The following is a 21,491-nucleotide window of genomic DNA, read 5'->3' as shown; positions in this document are numbered from 1 at the left end:
CGCCGCCGGTTCAGAGAGGTAATTGCGAATATCATCTGCGGCATATTGCCTGATTTATGGCCACCGCCACTGCCCACATAAATTCGCCCTGTCCGGCCCTGGTGCCCAAAAAATCAACATTTGGCCGAACAAAAAGCGATACAAAACTTCACTGCGGTCTCATGCATTATCGAAAAAATTTACTGCGCTGGATTTGTTGATTTTGCCGGGGAAATCGCGTGTTCAGTGCAGTTTTATTAAAATTGTACGTCATAAAATTGGAATTTTTCCCAAAAGATTTGGGGATAAATAAACAGATGTTTAATTTATGGAAAGCGCGAATACACAATTCCGAATAGTTCGCTTGATAAATCTTGCAGAGGGAAAAAGTAAGAAGTTGGATATACCACTAGACGAGAGATTTATGAAAGGATTTCGCTGGTCTAATTTGTGGCCAGTAAAGAGGCTACAACCGCTCCTCCAAAGCCAAACAGCGCTTTATATTATTTTTGGGTAAGGATTCAAAGGATTACAATAAAAAAATACAATTTTCTCTTTGTTTCAAGCACAAAGCCTGATTTTTATTTTTGGGGAAATAACACTCCCGCCGTAATTTATTTTACCAGAGGTTTCGACTTTCTTTGTTTACCGGTTACATAATATACGTTTCAAAGAAACAAACTGAGGTTTCGAACATTCAACAAACCGGTATCAAGTTGCCACCGTGAGCGAAATTCACCACTGCTATTATTATACTAAAAAATCAACGCAATACAATGTAATTTTGTCAATAAACTTTGCTGCAAGCGTTGTTAAAAGTGGCTTCTGCTTGGGTTGGCCTTTGGGGAAATAGTGTTTTTTTGGCAATTTGGAAGGAGTCGTTCGATAACCTGCAAATTGAGATTCAGCAGACAATTTTCTATCAGACTAGTTCCACCTTTATTCCTCTGGGCCATGTCGTCTATTTCGATTTAAAGATCTTAATAATGCACCCGATCGGAGATAACAGTGGGAGTAAGACCTCCGAATGCAATTCGTTGATCGTTTCATTTGCGGCGGCAAGTCAGGTAGTCCCCATAAAATAAAAGTACAAGAGCCCGTTAACTGGAAGGCATTGTCGGCTTTGCCGGGCTCAGGTTGAGCAAGGAGTGGTCGGATTTTAGTTTGTGTACATAATAGAGGGGCCCTTAGTGCCATTGTTTCCCCACGTAATGGATTGACCGCGATCTGTTAAATACCGCCCGCCTCCAGAATGTTTCATGAATGTTTCATGACAGTCCCACGTTTAGTCATTGCCGTTTCATCATCGGCATCTGTCGCATAACTTTGCCAATAAAATCCGGCCGTGGGTAATTTGCCACCCGCCAAATTCGTTCTTTGATGGTGTTTGTCTAGGAGGAGCATTTGCTAGGTCGGAAACTAAACAGTCTTCGTCCGGAAGAAAACCAGCGGCGGCGGATATGAAATTCCGGATCGTAACGCCATCACCGGGATCATCCATGGTTAACTTACCATTTACCTATCCCAGCTCGGCTCGTTACACCGACTAAATTAAGGGATGGTGTACGGCCCTAATGAAAGCGCGATGAAATCTAATGAATAAATTGTTAATGGGCACTAATTAAGCCCGAAACGCCCCAAGACACTATCTTGGAGGCGCTTTATTGTGTTTCTTCCACCGATGCCGATAATTTATCCGCATGTGAATGGACGTCATCGCTCAGCTGCCACCAGTAATGCTAGTATCACTGCCATGAGATATACAAAGGAAATGAGCCCTCGTTCACAATTTATAGCACTTTTTAGCGCGGATAAAGGATGACATTGGTTATGTTCATGCGAACCAAGATACGGTTATGTATTTTATCGCCAAATGTGCAACGAAATTTTTACGCGGCCGAGGACATCTTCTTTATGATACCACCAGTAACGCTAACCACCTAAATCACACCTTATAAATTCACTGCATTAACAACACTCGCTACAGCAGACATTTATTCATTTGGCACAAAACATGATCGAAAACAAAATACAAAAAAAAAATAATTACAATAACACAAAAAAACATAAAAATAAAAATTAAAACAAAACAAGAAAAAAAAGGGGAAAGTAAGTAAAAAAACAACAAATTCTTGTTGATAAATTTTATTAAATTATGTTCTTATGTGTCGTATGTCTACTCACAATTATGAGAGAAAATAACTAGATTCTCTGCGAAGCAATTTGAACCACGCTTTTAATTTATTGAAAACAGAAAGTATAAGCCCATTAAAGGCATTAGCAATTTTTCTTGAGCTTATTACAGTAGTGAAAACCGTTTCTCTGTATCTGCTCTCTAACGCAAGTTATTTCCATTTGAAGTTAAAATTATGACGTCATAACCGCCTATCGAACATTTGGTCCAATAGGTATCAAGATGAAGTGGTTTTTGACTTTTAAGTGACACTGTCACAGTTTATTAAAATTTCTCAGATGTTCTAGACAACATTTGGAAAAAGAATTAGTCAAGAAAGTAGTTAATTTCATTTTAAAAATACAAATCGTTGTGTTGGGTAAAATTTTATTGAGATTCTGTGAGTGTGTACAAAGATTTTGCAAAACTGCGGATGGTTAAATGTTTGCAAAATACGAGCCGCCCCTGAAAATATTTACATGCTGAGCCCGCTTTGTGGTTTAATTACACGCTAAAGATATTAAGACTTTATCGTTTCAAGATAAACGCAGCAAATGTAAATTACATTGCGCATAAACCAAATCTCCCCCATAAATCCGAAAAAATTCAATAATTACGTTTTTATTTCGCCCCCAAAAGTGGCAATTGGAAGCCCTTTCTGCGCCCAATTCGCCCTGTGAGACCGTGCCTGATTTAAAATAAACACAAGTTTGCCACTTGAGAACCAGTGTTATCTGTGAAAGGGTTATCCGGCTGTTTTTTATTGATTCCTCCCTTCCGAGTGCCTTATTTATAGAATTCTTTTAACGCAGTCAGTTTTAACGACGTCTCTCGAAATAAGGAGTTGTGCTTAAACGCAAATCAATAAAACAATTTCGCATTCAGCGCAAAACTGTCATGTAAAAAGGGGAGCCCAGAGATGACGTCGAGATGGATATATCTTTCGCCTCAATATGTCATCCCTTTATGGAGGGAGGCTGACGCGAATACATCCACTTTACGGAATAATACACTTGCAGTTCTTTGCTGCAATCATGTAACAAGCGGATCGTTTATCAGAAACACGAGACTTAGTGTCACCAGAGGGGAAATATTTTATGTATCACCGAGACGAGTAATTTGAATAAAATGCACGAAAATTACGCCAGGCGACATACGTTCGGCTATTTAATTTGAATTAAGGCTTAAATTTCGTTTTAAAACAAGTAGTTTGTCCCCGAGTTAAAAATTTAATTAGCAGAAATGATATTTCCCTCGGGAGCGTTTCGACGCTCGGCGACAAAATGCCGTTTAGTTTTTGCCACAGACGGCATTTAAAACTCACAACCCTATAAATTCTAAGCTTCGGTGACGATGCCATTAATCGAATTTATCAATTTTTCCGAATCAACAGGTAAAATTGTTTTTTTGCGCGAAACTACAACCGAAAGCTTTCGGCTAGAGTGTAGCTTGTAATTGGAAGCTCCCGGTAGTGCTTTGGAAAGGATCAATAATAAACTGTTGCAAACTTAGTTAATTGTAAAACCAACAACTTAAAATTTTTTGCCTTGCGAAACCTGATCTGAGCGAAAATTTTGTCCGACATGTGACTAGTGCTGACGTTGCAGCTTCGGGAGCGGAAGGGAAATTCGAGCTGTATTGGTATTTTCCGCCCCGGAGTGTATTTTGTTCCATCTTAGCTTATGTACGTAAAGTTCTAATTGCATTTCCATCAGAATGAGGAGTAAACTCGCTGTGTTTTGATTTCGTTATGTGAAGTAAATATTTATATTGGGACTGGATGGTGTTTATTTAATAAAAGAGTCGCTGAGGAAAATCGTCAGTAATAAGAATAGGAGCGGGCGTGCTCGCAAGAGCACCTAGAATGCTGCGTTGTTAATTTTAATTAGATTTTCCTGAGGTTGAAAATTCACTTAGCGCCTTAAACTTCATACTGGCTTTAATGATTTATAACACCTACTTACGTGAATAATGCTTCTTAAGTTTAGTACTTCAATAACATCAATCTGCGAGGAATTCGCCCACCCACACGTCCTCCTCCACCCAGACCAGACAGTTTTAATATTCTTACATCCACCTGTTACGTGAGGCAAGAAAATGGCTCGCTTTTCGCCTTATTTGAATACTTCTATGTTTTCATTTGAAATAATGCTCTGCCATTATTGGCGAAATTCAAACAAGAAATAACGTCGAGTCCGCTCTTTTTGAAGACGAAATTCCATTTCTGATTTAATAAAGTTAGGTCTGATTGTTGTCAATTATTTTTGGAATGCTGACGATTAAATTGTTGAATTGAACTATCAATACATTGTTTGACAAATCATCCCGGACTGGAGGCATTTTCGCCTCAAAAAGTCCCCACAAACGGGGTTTAGCGGACATGTTTAACTTGTATCCCGCATTCATTGTCTAATAGGACAAGTTTAATCATTTATCAAGCAAAATAGCAGGCAACATGTTAAACACGCAATTATTTATTTAAAGTCGTTAGAGCGTAGCTTTTACTCCAAGGATACGTATAGGGTTAGGAAGCTTTAGAATCCGACGTAGCTTTGCCAACAAACAGACTAGAGCGCCACATTATAACACTGGCCATCGTTTCATCATGAATTATGCAGCACTCGTCCGGATAGAGCTAATGTATAGAGAGTGGCAACCGCATTACGAAGACCTGATGATTTGTTACCTCACAGCCACTGTATACTGATGCGACAACATCGTCACTACAACAATAAATACCTACAGATTCGACTGTTCATCACTTAACCCAGACAAACCCAAGCGAAATTTATCCCCCACGAAAATTATCACAACACGAATGTTGCCCGTAATTAGTGAATATCTAGAAACCACCAGACCGATCCGCAGGATTTGCATTTAACGATTCGGGAAACTACCACCAACTTTGGCACTGCTGCCGATGACATCCACCCAGATATGTCAACTCGCTATCTGACACGAATTCTGCAGCAGGCGGCAAAAAACGCAACTCGCAAAATTAAAAAACATTTTTAATGCTTGACGTCCAGCGAAATTTCTGTTTTTCTGCACATAAGCTAGGCCACCGTAATTGTAAAAGTCCAGTATTCGTCTCTACTTTGAAGACTTTTAAAGTAATAACTAATAACAAACTGAAGATTGGCATGGGCTTATTTTTTAAAGAACCGAGTCCTGAAAATGTCTTCATTGTTGGTCGTGCCCGGAAGTCGCGCCCCGCTTGTGCAAACACCGAGGATTGCTTTTGCTGTTTACAATTCGCCCCAACCCTAATGAAATACCAAAGAAATCTAACACATTTTTGTGCAAAAATCCGGCTTGTGGAAGTTATTTTCATTCAAAAGCGAGTTCGAGTAACACAAACAAGACACAACGGCTCATTACTCGCCGATTTTACGTCAATGTTAATTTAATTTTGTGATTTCGGGCAACATAAACGCTGTGCAAATGTAGATTAGGCAAGCAAAACGCAAATAAAAGCGGCCGATATTTCAGTACATTGTTTACATTTTTCATTTGGCTTTAATAAATTGAAATTTCCGGCGGCATGCAACTAAATTTGCTCTGGGTACGACACTACGTTACTAGTGAATAATGCCCGAAATGAAATTTTTCATACAAATTACATCGGCTAACCATCTCTGACGCCAAAGCCTTTGCCAGGCAAATAATTTTTGACCGCGACGCCCATTTTGCACTAAAACCAATTAAAAACCAAACTAAAACATCAAACAATTTATATGCCATAGTTATTAAAGTCAGTTATTTAAAACAACAATTTCCGGCCGCGTTTCAATTTGTGCAAGGGTAGAGACCGGAAACTTTACTAACAATTTTTCAAGGGCTCTTATTGTGTTCACATTGTTATAATTGCAATTATTAAATTTTACGTAGATTTTAGCTAGTTGTGTGAAGGTCCGACTTTTCTAGAATTTTTAATTTTTGTGAAATAAATTTTTAATAAAGTGTGTTTTTGTCAAAAAAGCAAATTATTTCAAAAACTAAGTAGAATCGACCATTTTATGCGCATCTAAGGCAAAATACCGTCCTGTGAGAGAGACCAGTTTCACTGATGTCTCATTTGTCCCAGGAATGAGTAATTGACCAATAAAAATATGAAAATCACCTCCTACTTGTTTATCTGCTGCACAAAAAATTGCAAGGCGATTGAAGCGTTTGTCATTGGATATCGGGGAGGGGATTGCACTCCCAACTGTAAAACAGACCAATCACAAGGCGTCCACAACTGAGTAAAAAACTGTTGTTTGATTATTTCGTAAATGTCGGCCAAACTAGCTGGAATTTCACTCTTTTCGAAGAAGATTTCACGTTTTCTGTTACACTTGGGTTCAGAAATCGTGGTTAAATTGTGGATCGATTTGTTTTTGACAAAGATTGATTCTCGCAATGTGTAAACTCAAACATTTCGCAAGTTTCTGTTTATTAGGCTACTTTCTATTAGATTTCAAGTTGTCATTATCGAGCAAGGTGGCGAATGGCCCTAATTGGGGCAAATATGCAAAGCAGCTTTGCCTAGTTATCCTGATTGGAAAAGTTGTCCAAGTCTTATTATTTTTCGAGCTTGTTCGAGTTGTTCCCAATTAACTGTAACAGTTTGTATTTTTTGTCCAATTAACAAATTAATGGGAATTGTCTTTTATTGGAACCTTAGGCCTTCTCCCAACAGTTGCTCGGAATATTGTGTTGGCTAAGTTTTAATTTCAGTTCCGCTGGAACCGTCTCTGGCAATTTATAGCGTTTAATATCCTTTTAGTAAGCGTCGTGGTGGTACTTAAGAGTGAGAATCTATTGCTGTTTCACGACCGCTGCGAATCTACCTAATTAGCAGGCGTTTGTGCGGTTTGTCGCCGAGAAAACGCACAATCGTACTTACTAATGACGTGTAGCTGGAGGAAAACCTACAGGGAGGACGTTATGTTTCTTGTTTCACCTAAACGATGTCGCCAAAGGGAGCAATTAACCTCGGAGGGTCTATCACTCTGAGGCGGCTCTGCCAATTTAATTTTACTCGATTTAATTATACTTAAAAATCCTCAATTTATAAACGAATTCGCTTGTTCTAAGACCAGTTTATGGCAGAACGGCTCTAATCTCCGCCATTCAAAGACGCAGTTAAATTGTTCACTCCGACTAAATCAAGTATATCAGCTGCTGGGAAGGGACGTATCGATGAGTGGTGCCCTATGATTTAAATGTGAGCTTGACTGGTTCCCGCTCAAACGGAATTAGGTGCAGGAACATTTTAGATAAACGGATTATACAGCCAACGAACTGTTTTGTTTGATGCTATTGCCGCTAATGGAAATATCATTCGGCCAAATGGAATTCGCAACAGGTTTTTTAATAAACCGTTTTCAGCGAAACTGCAAGTCTTTAGGGCATAGCCTACATGTGTAGACACGAAAGTTTATATACTTAACAAGATTTCACTGTTAATAGTGTAATAACAGGCTCTGGTCTGGTTACCAGCGCTCGCAACTTCCAACAAACTTCCCAAGTTGTATTAAAAGCAAGTTTTTTATTACGCAAGATGTTTAATTAATTTTTTACAAGCGCAAGCTTTCTCCTCTGATTTCATAAAATCGGGTCGAACTCGAAAAAATCATAAAATTCAATACTAGATTTTATTTTTGTTCCACAGTTGTAAGCCCAGGGGCTGCGGCCGTGTTGTTAACCAGTTGGCGTAACGAGTTTAACTAAGCGGCATTAGCCGAACTAAGACAGCAAGGGCGTAGGTTCAATGAATAAGACGCATATCTGAATCCGGTCATTAATTATCCATCCTAACTCAGCTCCAATGTAATTTCATTACGCGCCGCCATACTCTCGGGAGATGACACTTGAATCAATGTTTGTCAGCATGAGAAAGCCGATTCTTTGCTAAATTAGATCAGAATTGGTTTTCCGAAAAAGATTCATCAAGTTATTAAGGTCGTCCCCCGGTGCACTTAAAACAAACTCGGTTATCGTTAATTCAAAGCAAATGAGCCATATCGAAAATCAAATCAAGAAAATTAAATCAACGAGGGATCTTACAGCGGCGCTTTATCTGAAATGTATTCGTCTTTGGTCATTTACGCAAAGCTTTGATGTAATCATGTCGAGATCAGAAACTTTTAAAAGGGACTTGTTCGGAGATAACAAGCGAAGGGAAATTCTGCTCTTGCGAATTCGGCGTGCATCCGCGGTTTACTCTAATTTGAAATAAATTTACGCCTCGATGCTGTGATGAAAATTAACCAAATTATGGCGTTTGCTATTGTTTTAATAAAATGAAACTGAAAGAAATTTCAGACGGGCGGTGTGGTGACACCGCGTCTAGACCAATTCCAACGTAAGCATTATTCATTTATTCATGAAACGAATACTGCATCTAATTAATTTCCAAAATTGGAAAAACTTTTTACAAAAATATTAAATCCATATAGCGCTTGTTTGCCCTAGTGTGTTTGTTCTCTCCGCTGAATTTATTTTACGTCTTCCCTCCTTAGTGTATCTACAATTCTTCCCAATTCTATTTTCGCTAGTTCTTCCAAGTCATAGTTCGCCGGCTCTTGGACATTCCGATCAATAAAGCGGATGCAAAATCACAAGTCCTGTCATTTTTCACACTTCTGATTGAGAAACATTTCAGCTCTATTATGTGATACACGCTTAAATCACGGCCTAAACGTATTAGGTCCGGGCTTTTGGGTCGTAAATCAGAGTCCAGAGCACTTTATATCATTTATAAATAGAAGAAATAATTGAGTTCTGAAAGGAATCCAGGACAAATGAACGAATGTGCCTGGAGAGCGCTTAATTTTATTTTCCCTCACGAATCTGAATAAGAAAAATGACAAAAATAAACGGATTAAACCAAGTTTTAGGTTTTCTTGTTTGTGTAAAGAAAGTTTTAGGTAATAAATGTGCTATTATAAATTTCCTTAAGAATCGGGCAAGTTCTTAGACAAGTTTGGGAGCTACTAAAATTTTTATAACTTTGTTAGACATCTGCACTCGTGAATCCTGGCCTTGCTTTATTAAATTTTCAACCCAAACGATTTATTTATTTAAAAAAATTAAGAACAAGAAGTTTTTAGGTCGCTTGAACTCTAGGCACTACTCGGCAGTATTTTATCGCGATTAAGGATCGCAGAAAGCAGGAATTAGAGTTAGAATCCTTGCCGGCACTTTAGGACGTGCGCGTCGAAACTAATACGTCATGCTGTTTTCTAAAGCCTTATTTGCATAGTAAATGAGCGTCCCAACACCATCCCCAGACACAATAACTGCAAAAATAGCGGCACAAAATACGACGTTCCCATTCCGGCGAAGTAATAAAATATGCAACACAATATAACTTGAGACAAAATACCGACCGAAGAGCCCACATTCGGGTTAATGCGTGGAATAAAACAAAATACTCAGCCGCAGCATCACTTGGAAGCTTGACAGATAGCAAGGGTTATATGAGGACCGGAAATGCTGCGTTCGGAGATTCTAAAACGGAAATGATGTCCATGTGAGGTCGCCAAAGCCGGTATTATCGTTCCGGTCCGAGGCAGTGCTTACGACAAAAATGAAAATAGGTGGGCCCGAATTTGGCCAAGCAAGCAAACGTGAATATGCAAGATTCAAAGTGTAAAAATTCCTCCGTTAAAGCGTCCCTATCCAGTAATTGAATCCGCTGAAATGCAGCCGCCTCTATGCAACAATTAAATTTTAATTAACAAATTAAATACTCCGAGGGTGGCTAAACAAAATTGAATGATTCGCGCAACTAGGACGCCCTCGGATGTAATTCCTGTCAAATGTCAGCCAGTTATTCGAACTTAGCCAGTTGAAAACTCTATAGCTTGACAAATTAAATCCCACTCATAGCTCGCCTCGTGAGAATTTCGAAATTTTTCAGCCGCCACTCATCCGTTATCCCGTAATTAATTCTATTGCATGAAAAAGGGTAAAGCGGCAGATTAAATTAAGCGGACTACATGTGTACCATGATTGGAATTGCATTTTTGTTGGCATCCCAAGCTGCAGTAGCCCTCTGGACTGGAACAGCAGATTGGCCTGATAACTGAGTGGTACACTAGGCAATATTAATTTTACTAATGTGTGTATTAAAGAGAAATTATGGCACCAAATGTGGGCCGCAAAATTTATCGCTTCCAACTACTTGTAATCAAAGCAAGAACCCCCAATCTGGTTTTACTCCTTTACATTTTTCAGTTTCATGGGGGCGTAAAAATTTACGTCCTGTTCTACAAGAATCCGGGAGTAAAAATAATGTCTTTTTTTCCGGAGAGCTGTTTACTAATTCATTCGATGTTCGATTTTTAAAGGTGTGATAAATCGACCAAAGCTATCTCAATCCCTTGAGATTTTTTTATATACCACTGTAGAAACCAGACAAACTGTAACTTGATAAGTTAGTCTTTGGAATGCTTTGGTAATTATATCAAACGTTCCTGTGGCTGGTGCGCTCTAGCGAACACAGAACTTGCTGTATCTAAATCTTGGTCGAAGAACGGATGCGAGTCTAATGACTACAACCACCACCTTTTCAAAAATTGTAACTCTTAGACAAAGCTTCACGAATTTTTCAAAGTCTCGTCTGATTAGTAGAACGTTTTCTCTTCTCTTTTAATGAGTAATGCACAAGTCATTAATTCGGGGCGTAATATTTACAGCCGCCGTTTTCTCTGTACTGATCCCTATTGTAATAAAATTCTCGTGAAATAAGCGTATTAGTGTTCTATTTGAATTTGCTACAGCGGAGGGTGAAACAGTATCTTCCCAAAGCCGCTTTGAATATTTCGATGGCCCATTAATATGGAACAGTAGGTAACACAACTTAATCACCCGAACAAAAAATGTTTCAGCCAATAAAGTGGATTAAAAACGGATTCGCGATTGCAAATGAAGCAAACTAGTGCACGGAAAACCCACTCACGTGTTGTTCAATGTTTGGAATAGGTGAAAAAAATAGTTGCCGCAAATCCGTTTAAGGCAAGTAAATTTGTTATTTATGTGGAGGCATGTTGTAAAAAATTCAGCAGGTTTGAAGCCTGACGGCTCGGAATTAAATTGAAATTGTGCAAGTGGAACAGTGTGGAGGAAGCAACTTGTATTTATCTTTTAGTTTGAAACTGAACTAGCCGTCTGCGGGACGCTTAGAGCAGCTCAAGGCACTCACCCACATAATAAAATTTCCCTTATGAACAGTTGATACGTAAGGGATAAACGAAATTTGTTAGGTGACTGCGCTCGGATGAGCCTCGAATTTTAATGTTAAATTGCTCATATAAAATGCAAGGAATCAATATTTAGAGATAATCAAGTCTCGCCACCTCGTAATTCACAACGCGTTAAATTCAATTGAACTTTCGACACTATAACAGATGTCGGAGAGCGTGTGAACAAACTAAGACAAGCCAAAGTTTACTTTCTTTAATTAGGTAAGTTTGTGTAAAGTATTTCATTCTGTTTTTCTACCAAAACTGGTCCACTAACTGTCAAACCGGGAGAAATGTTGACGCCAGAAAGAACCAACTTATTTTAAACTTTGCCAACACAATAATTGCCCAACATGTGTCATTCTCAGTTTTTGGATTAGCACGAAAGCCTCGACGATTTTTCACAGGTAGATTTAATGCTTTACGCTTAAAATCAATCACCCGATAAACCAGAGATGGGCTTCTAACAACGCGTCAATTCGCATTACCTTCAACAGACTGCAAAAACACTGAAAGCTGCGATACAATAACGTAAAAAATATCGAATATCATGTCGATACGTCGCCCTGTCTGTCACACCTCGTTTAAAGGCGATTTATTCCAAGTTTTAACAACTCCAGACGTTTTGTCAGGAAATAAACTGCGATTTAATGACACCCCAGAATGAATAAGGATTTTATAAACAGAATTCAGAGACAGCCAAACGTGCTTCGAGAATGACTTGGTACTAATTTAGCTCAAATGTAATTTTAGCCGAAACCACACACAAGCCATTGTCCTAATGGCAATTAATTGCAGTTCGAGATAAACTTATTAGTTCAAACATTGCCCAAATAGTGATACCTTATTACCTAATAAACTAGATATGGTTAAACACTGCCGAATCATTTCGTAACTTGAGAAGCGACATTCAAGATCGTAATGTTAGTGAGGCTGAAGGAGCTTTTCATGCGGTCCTTTTTCTCGCAAGTAGCTGGGTTGAAATCATAAAGCAAGCAGCGCGCTTATGCCAACTTGCTAGCTCTCAAATCCAAATGTTCCATTCGGTCCTAAATCTTCTTTTAAACTGGATTTCAATTTAAGCCGGCAGTTGAAATGAAGCCTCTTCTTTTCGCATTTGCAATTGATGCTGAACGAGTATTAGTGTGATTTATCCGACCGCAAATATTAGGTTGTAACAAGAACAAAGCTGATGAAAGTCATTTTCACAAATCTCGCATCTGGTGCAATAAAGTGCGGAAAGTGGTTCCGTGCGCAAACGGCACAAGGCATAACCGTAACAATAACCGTATGCAAAGAATTGCCGCCGAGTATTTGTAAAACAATCCAATAAGGTTGTATGGAATATAAAGCGTGCAAAGTAGTCCCGGAGGATGGCTTAAATCATACATAAGTCACGAACAGGGGAAGCGAATGGCCACCTGGCTGCACTCACCGATGCATGCTTACACCTCGCACCATTAAATACATATTAAGGCTTATGCTAACTCTGGAAAATTGCTGACCTTAAACTTGCGAGAGCTTGAAATTGGATTAAGTTCAAGTCAACGGCTATTATGGCACCTAATGCGCAAAATGACACGTTCCTGCATTAACAAGCAAACAAACTACTCAATACATTCGCGCGCCATAAAATAAGCGAATAACAACAGTGATAAAAGTGCACACAACTTTAAAATGGCTCTACTTGTTTACAACACGCCAAGGGTCGTTAAAATGCAAAAACATGATGTACCCAATTCGAGACCTGCTCTGGACTTTGTCAGCCAGAGGTGTAATTTCTTTTTTTATATGTAAAACCATTTTCCTTACACTAACTAGGTTTTTTACTTTATTGTGGCGGCAGTTTATTAGAGTAGTTTTAATAGTTAATGATTGTGGTCCAATTTGCCTAAAACTCAGGATATGTCGCTACAACAGTTTGAAAATTTACGGTTAATAAACATGAGCGAATGGCTTAGTCAATTTATAAAATTTCAATGATGCAGTGCATAATGCGCGTGAAATCTTTGTCATTTGTCTGTAAATTGCGGTGCTAAAACTGCAACGAGCCGCAAATTAATACCAATAATTCGCATGGTAAGTCCTTCCAAGTTTCATTAAAATGTTGCACTAGTCGCTGCAAAGCCCTGAATAATAATCGCCTCTCATAAAATTAATCCAATACCGATGAAAACTCGTTTTATTGGAGCCTTATCCGAAGTATGGGAATAAATTTCCCGAAAACTGACATTTTTCAAGCGTAGCAATGTCAAAAAACCGATACCAGTCTCGTTTGCATGATAAATACCACAATTATCGCCTGAATATTGCACTGTGCGAGATCTTTATGAAACATAAACACAACTTTCATAAATCGACTTGTGCAAAATTTCGATCGGAAACACCCCCGAATTCCAAACTACATGCCAAAGTTCGTTACAACTTTGATATCATCCGGTTAATTCGTTAAGTTCATAGATAGTAAACATCTCTTTTAAGCCCTGAAGGTTGGAGGTAACAGTTCGGCACGCTCGGGAATACGCCCTTATTACCATTCCATTTCAGAAGTCGAAACACCGACTAAATTAACTTTACGAACAAAAATCAACCGAGAATTGTGTGTGCCGCTGATTGACATGTAACACAAAAGTTGCCAAGAAAGTGAACTGCTTTGATCATGTTACGAGTTGGGATTCAGCTCAACGGCCGCTCCTAATTGAGTCGGTTTTAACCGACTTAACTAACTAAAAAGTTCGCTAAATGCAAATCGCCAAAAAATAACCCTTAGCAAGGCAAGAAAGCTCAGAGCTTTCCGACGCTAAGGCACGCAGCCTGGATTGATTGCACTTAAATAATTAAACATTTTTCACTTGATTTTTGTCAAAAATTGTATTTTAATTTAAAAAAAAAATAAATATGTGCCACAATTGACTTGAGAATCGAGTGCGAAAAATCTAATTAAGCTGGCAAAGTTTGGGTATTTGTCTAATTCCTTGTCCCCTATAATTGCAACTATCCCTCCGCCAAATTCCGGGCATATGGCGCCGGATAATTAAGTTTCCTACCTTGAGTCAGTGCAATCCCATTAAACACTAGCATCCACACTCGTGTCCCTGCAAATATTAGATTTCAATTCCTCATAAGCTCAGCCAGCGTCTGAAAACCCGGCACTAGAGTTCGGCAAATTTAAGGCTAGAGTCCGTCGCGATGTTTAGCGCCGTGTTCGGCAGATGTCGCGCGGAATGTTCGCGTCGAGACGCTGCTATCCTGACTGCCGCATCGCCCGGGCTGGACCAGGATGCTGAGTGTACCAAACATCCTTCGTCCTGACGCCTGCGCCCCCCACCAATCGATATTATCTGAGCCTATGCCATGCGATACTCTATCCCGCATCCAGCCAGTTCAACTGTGAACCTTTTTTGAGGACATTAGGGACAACTGTCCACTTGACCGGACCGCTTAAACTATTCTTCAGGCGGGAGGCTTTGCACATTTTTGGGGTTATGCTCCCGAGGAGGCTGGAGATCGACTGCGGCGATAACGACTCGAGCGCTATCTGGCGCTCAGGACGAGACACACGACAGACATGGATTATTTATGTTTTTTTGGAAATTATCAGCTACATCTTCCATACAGCTGTCTTAAGCCGCCACTGGAAATTGCAACAGCGACTTAAACATTTTCTTTATCGCGAAAAGTTGCGCTAGTTTAGCATCGTTTATCTGTGAAACTGCGAGGGAAATGCATACAAGCGGAATAAAGCGCAAAAAAGAGGAAATATCTTGTATGCACTAGTGCACAGTAAAAATGTGCCTATTTTTGCCAAAACGGGCGTTATATGCTGTTTACAAGAGAATATTTTATTTACATGTGTTTAACCGAGTCCAAAAATTTGAATAATGGTGATAAAAAATGACGAAGCAAAGTGTGATTCTGAAAGAGCAGAAGTGGAGCGACTTTTCATTCGGGAATTTCTTTACAGTTTAATTGGCTAATCCATCGGACTCGTCGCTAAAAAATTACTAACACCTGCATACAAGCAAAAATTTTGAAAAGTGAAACAAAAAGAAAAATCATTTTGCCTAAAATTATTATGATAGTCAATGAAAATCATTTTTTTATAAAACTCTGGCAAAAGTTCATGTCTTTTTTTGATTTTTTTACTTCTTGTCGAGATTTTCGTTAAAATGGCCCCATTTTTTAATGTTTTAACCGATCCCTCTCGTACTTGGGAAAGCTTTCCAAGTCTTGCCACGTCCTGTCCAGTCACAGCGAACATGGATTTCCGTGTAAATCCATTCAGACTCTTCGATTATATAATGTTGATGCATTAGAGGGTCGTTCTAAAGTCGGATTAATACTTTGAGAAGTCGATAGTTGGTTGAATGTAAATGTTACCACAGGACCCATTCTCTTGTAACAAGACCCACTTTGTAGACTTTGATAATCCACCCTTCAAGTTTACAGTAATTATAATTGCTTTGAGATAGTCAAGAAAGTCAATGTTGCCAGAAAAACAGCCAACACCACTAGCAAAAACAGAGCTTGCCAGCCGAGACGAATTGAAATTTAGTTGAAGACAAGTTTGTAGAGAGAGGGAGTACTTTAAAGTTATCTAGCTTATTACTGAATTGACTTGGCTGTTTATTTGATTAAATCAATAATTTAATCTACATATTAATTAAGCTAATGAACGCAAAATGAATTAGTAAAAAAATTACTCGACACAGCCTGAATCCATATTTTAGAAATTCGATAAAAAATTTGAGTAAAGGTAATAGACGCGCCATCTCGCGATAAAGCTCGGTACATTAAAAAAAGCTCGCTATATTTCAATGCTACCGCTGCGGACATGTAATCCTAACTTTTTCAATCTACAAAGAAACAAACTATTCGATTAAAAGTTTTATTGGCTGTGAAACAAATTTTAGTTGTGCAAAACACTCATAAACGAGAAAAAATATAAACCACATTTATTTATATTTTACATTTATTTAGATAGGGTAACAGGATTTGGGTCACCACAACAAATAAACAATGAGGGCGATGTTCGTACACATTAATATTACGTTAACAAAAATATATCTTAGGCCATAAATATCTTTGGGTAAAATTCGATCACAATAAATACGCAAATAAGTTAACATTAATTGTACTACCTTTCACACACAAGAGAGAAAATTACAGAAATATTTCCACCTCATCCAGTCTCAAAAAATCACTGTTTATTCAACGTTGGAAGTGACGTAGTTTGCGTCACGGCTGAAGAAACAAACGAGAATTTTCTCAATTTCGTCAAACCGACTTTTTTCTCGAACTTTTTAAAAATGCGCTTCTTGACAATGAAAATCAGGAAAATAAACAGTCCTTGCAGACAGTTGAACGTATCCCAAATTAACTCAACCATAATCGTGGTCTCACTCTTCTTGAAGTCATAAAAGCCCGACACCACTTCGAACAAAAACGAGATTCCCATTATTAAAAATAGTTTCAATAACAAGCCGAACCTGAAACAGTGAGGCTTAAAAAACTGTTGACTGAAACGGTGCTCACCTATCGCGAAAGTTGTTCAATTTCTGGCTTCGTTCGCCTTTGATTAATTGCGTGTCGTTCATTTTATTGATTTCTTTTTTGACTTTCAAGCAGTACATCACAGTTTTAATAAACAGGGTCAGGTTGCATATTTCCAGGATCGTCAAAGGTATCGTCGAGAACAAAAAGTTGGCATATTTGCCGTCTCCTGGAAAGGTGACTTAGTTTCCGCCTGATTTATTCCCAATAAAACCTACCCCTGTACAAAACGCACTTTTTCTCGCTTATTATCACTTGGAGTGCAGACGGTAGGACGTCCACATGGTAAAAAATCAAAGGGATTGCGGTTAAAACCAGAGGAGAACCCCAGCCGTACAAACTGTACAAAATAAATCGCTTCAACTCCTTGTTCCTGTGTTGACGACTCGAAAAGGATTTAGAGGATCTGGAAAAAGAAATTACACTTTTCGAGCTTCCTGTCGAACCAAAACCGTTCCTAAATCGGCCATTCGTCCATTGTGTGCCCGCTTTTGGCGAAATATTATTACCCACTGACTCATTTCAATACACGTCATGCCGCGTATTTATTTGTTTAAAAAACTTTCATTCACGGTTTACGACACGTCATTGCTACAATTTTTGAACAAAAAACCAAAATTAAAACAATGAAGCAATAAATTTTATTGCTCGGTTGTGTTCATTATTCCCTTCTGGGAAAACACTCTGTTTTTCGCAAGGAGAGTCTTAATTAGTTAAAAGCTTGATTAAACTAGGTGCGAACTTTTACGTAAATAACAACTCACCCAAAAGTCCAATAGATATCGATGCACAAAATATTCATCCAAAAGAACGTGGCCAGGGTTGCGTACAGGACGAAAAAAGCTGTAAACACCCTCATTTGATCATTTTCAAGCCAGAATTAAACTCACCGAAAACACTACAAGTCGTCTGATAATGGCCTTTGGCAAACTCCACAAGAGTGAAGTAGCTTAAGAGAAGAAAAGTGAGAAGATAGGTGAAGCAATAACTGATCAAGGTTTTGCCAAAGAGGGTTTGTTTCTCGTTGGAAAAACAGTAATACAGTATTGTTAATACGAGAAAAACGCATGAAATAATCATAGCGATACTCGTGTAAACATATTTCGTTTGGACCTTCTGGTCCGGGTATTTCCGGAAGATGAAATAATTATTCCTGGAGCCTTTCAGTGCATGTTCCATGCAGTATCCGTTCTCGTCCACTTTGTACTCCTTGGTTACATTGATTTTCCCAACGAATTCGTCTTTTTCCTCCATTCGGAACACTCCCTTCGCATCGAGATAAAACTCCATGGTTTGTGGGCTAAGTGGATATAAGGGTGAATTGTAGCCATCGTGAACTATCGCAAAACTGCCTAAAAAAAGACATTAAATGGGGGAAACTAATTTTGTTTTGTCACCAAACAAGAGACAGGCAGGTGATGGGTTAATATAGAACCGAGTAGACGCTATTAATTTTATAGACAAGGTTAATGCCTAGCCAAACACCCACAGATGAATTTGTTTAAATTAATAGCGAACGTGCAATTCGCACGCAATGCGTCATAAAGCTAATTGAATTTTCAAGCGATTTTTTGGGATTTTTCGTTTAATTACATTAGGACTGAAAACGTTCGGGAAATACTCATTTGAATAGGCGCTTTCATGTGGGTGACGATGCACGTTTTTCAATGAGTTCCGGAAAAATTAATTAAAGTTTTGTTCTGCTGATCAAATTTGGTGGTTTCTCAGTCAGTTTTAAGGAGAAAAACTGTGTGTTAAAAAATACAATTTACTTATTATGGTTAATATTATTGATTCTTTGCTGTGTTTTTACCTCTATCTAGCTCAATATTTACAAGACTTTTAATTTGCGACAAGTAAAATAAAGATCCAGAAAACTATCAAAATAAATTTACTGTGTTGTTAGCTAGGCTAGGATGAGACTTCCGCTTGAATCCCTTGTTCTTGAACGTTATTTGTTGTACCAATAAACATCGCGAAAGTTATGCAGATAGAAATCGTCGTCCTTGACACTTGAATAACGTGTCGAAGTTTTTATTTATAAAAATTTAGTCGGATTTAAGATTCGTTCCGTTGACTATTATTCAGAGGTGTCCAATTTAATTATAATACGGGTATGAACTCGTAATCATTGCTCTAACGATGACTTCCCTAATGTTTTATTAATTTCTATTTAAACTTGTAAACAAATAAACACGACAATTATTCACCAAAACCTGTCCTCTAACAAAAAATCCAACATTTCCATCGCGTTCTCATTGAAATTTCAGGTACAGATCGTCCAGAATTAATTAGTGCAACCTTGAATTTGTATTATTAATTTAGCGCAATAAAAACGTGATACAGGTTAATGTTGATTAAACAATGCAAACCCTTATCTATTTTATTTAAACATTCTGGGCCCAAATTCTCTCATTTTATTCTTAGATCCACCGCAAATATAAGATTGGTATTTTTAAATTTGTCGTGCTTCGGCAAGGCTATTATTAACTGTAGAATTATAACTGATTGAAAAATTCCAACATCGAATAAAACAAAGATATAATCCAGATCATCTTTGCATAAAAAATATGGGGAATTCTCAAAACTACGCACGTCACTAGTCTTCATAACACACAAGTATGAAAACAGGAAAGTAAGTTGCAAATTATATTAATTGGTTAACCTTCCCACATATTTCCTCTTATTACTGACTTTAGATTAATTCACACGACTGACAAAAAATTACCATTGACATTATCCATGTTTCCCGAAAACGCCGAAAGGTCCAAGCCATGGACAAAAGTGTTGTGGCACTTGGACCCATTGATGAAACTTTGCCCATCTGGGCAACACTTCCTAATACACCTGATCCTGTCACAAACATCATAGTTGTCGTAACATATCCTTAAAACAAATTGCTTGTTTTGGTCCTGGTCAAGACAATACGATCCTTTTTTAATTTTGCGTTCTTCAAGAAAGGGTTGCACGTTTTGGCTCTTCGTAGGTATGTCTATAATAACTTTGCAGTGTGGAAGTCCAACTGTGACAAATTTTTCCCGAAAAAAGGGCTCTAAAATTTCATTGGACTTGACACAACCATGGGTCGTCCTGTTGTAGAAATAATCAAGCGGACAACACTTGGGGTAAAATCCAGCATCTGATAGGTCCCGCACTTTGCTCAAATTTCCCTCAGTGGTTTGGAAAAGCGCCACCGAATTTTCCACATCAATGCAAAGCCCCGATTCGTCGCTTTCTATAAAATTCGTGCCGTTTGTCCGAATTTGAGTCCTTTGGTCCAAATCCTTGGTGCAGTTATAACCCGAGTCAATTTTTCTTAAAACACTAGCACTGTCACAACACTTTGGATGCAATTCTTGCGTGCTGAGGCACGTTTGTACTGTCAATATTACGAAGAGTAAACGAAGCATGTTGTTACATCGTGTTACTTTGCCAGAGTCTTCAACAGAACTGGCAAACTTTTACGCTCCGGCTCACACAATGTGGATTGACTGTGCGTAATTTAAGAACAATTTTAATTTTTAGATTTTTTGGTATTTGGACACGCACGCCTTGAAACCGGGCAATTACACAAATTGCTTGCAGGAATCCCCAGCGATTTTCGCCGAAAGAATTTTCAACGAGGGATCCCTTAAACTACTCGAAAAAAAATGGCGAGACTTTAATCTATCTAATCGATCAATAAATTTATTCTAATTGCTGGTTGTGCTAATAATTGTAATTGACAGTTGCCTTGAAGCGAAGGAAGACGATACACATGTTTTGCAACATGAATGGCTTTTTATAACTGTTTTAATTACAAGCTAGTAAATAGCACGCAAGTTAATATATTAATTAAATAATTTGTTTTGAATTACTTTCCCGTCACAATGAAAAACAACGCAATGTTTGGTCTCACGGTGTGCTAATTTGGCCTTATTGTGATTTATATTGATTGTAAAGTTAATTAAACAATCGCTAGTCCAATGTAAAGAAAATACGCACAAATAAATAGGCCCTAAATTAAGAATGACTGCATTTCTGTTTGTAATTTGGACGTAATTTACTATTATCCAATAAACACTTAAGTATTTAAATAATTATTATTGGAAGAGTGTGCGAAATAAATTATTGCTAATTATATTACCGAAGCTTAAAATGATTAAAATGTTTGGTGGAAGTAATCAATCACGGAAAGTCGCGGACGTTTTTACACAATTGCTAATTTAGTTGCCAGCACTTAATACTGATTAATTTCAAAAATCTAGAAGCAAAAATTTGCATTAATGGCGTCATATACTCTGTCAACTGCTATTATAAATATCTCCCATCTGTCTGAAATATATTACACGCTTCGTGGGACTTATGAAAACACATACATATTTATTTAAAAAATCGAGGAATTCTGACTTTATGCATTATTCGTGTTTATCTAAATGGTAATGTTAGATGTGCATAATTTTTTTCTTATTTGCAACCGTTAAATAGTCCATAGTTTAACGAGAAAGTTGCTCTTTCTCGGAAAAAACTCATTAGTTTTCAAGTTATTATGCCTCAGGTATAGAGAACCG

General features: G+C 38.1%; 2 protein-coding genes across 3 annotated transcripts in view; both read right to left on the bottom strand.

Moving 5' to 3' along the window:
• The window catches only part of LOC663865 (neuroligin 2), a 103,090-nt gene extending 88,405 nt beyond the window's left edge, over positions 1–14,685 (bottom strand). For both annotated transcript variants that reach the window (XM_015980442.2, XM_015980443.2), the window contains exon 1: positions 14,436–14,685. The gene's annotated coding sequence lies outside the window, so the exon portion shown is untranslated. The remainder of the gene's footprint in view (positions 1–14,435) is intronic.
• Positions 14,686–16,342: 1,657 nt separating this feature from the next.
• On the bottom strand, positions 16,343–20,532 carry LOC135266418 (probable G-protein coupled receptor Mth-like 3). The gene is made up of 6 exons (XM_064357169.1): positions 19,670–20,532; positions 17,832–18,293; positions 17,706–17,784; positions 17,160–17,347; positions 16,924–17,110; positions 16,343–16,877 (listed from the first exon to the last, which is right to left on the bottom strand). Exons 1-6 carry the CDS (start codon positions 20,349–20,351, stop codon positions 16,589–16,591), a joined length of 1,887 nt encoding a protein of 628 aa, XP_064213239.1. The 5' UTR covers positions 20,352–20,532; the 3' UTR covers positions 16,343–16,588.
• Positions 20,533–21,491: the final 959 nt, after the last annotated feature.

The sequence above is a fragment of the Tribolium castaneum genome, chromosome 5 (assembly GCF_031307605.1).
Source record: "Tribolium castaneum strain GA2 chromosome 5, icTriCast1.1, whole genome shotgun sequence".
In the NCBI taxonomy this organism is placed as follows: domain Eukaryota; kingdom Metazoa; phylum Arthropoda; class Insecta; order Coleoptera; family Tenebrionidae; genus Tribolium; species Tribolium castaneum.
This window is presented reverse-complemented; position numbering and strand designations above follow the sequence as displayed.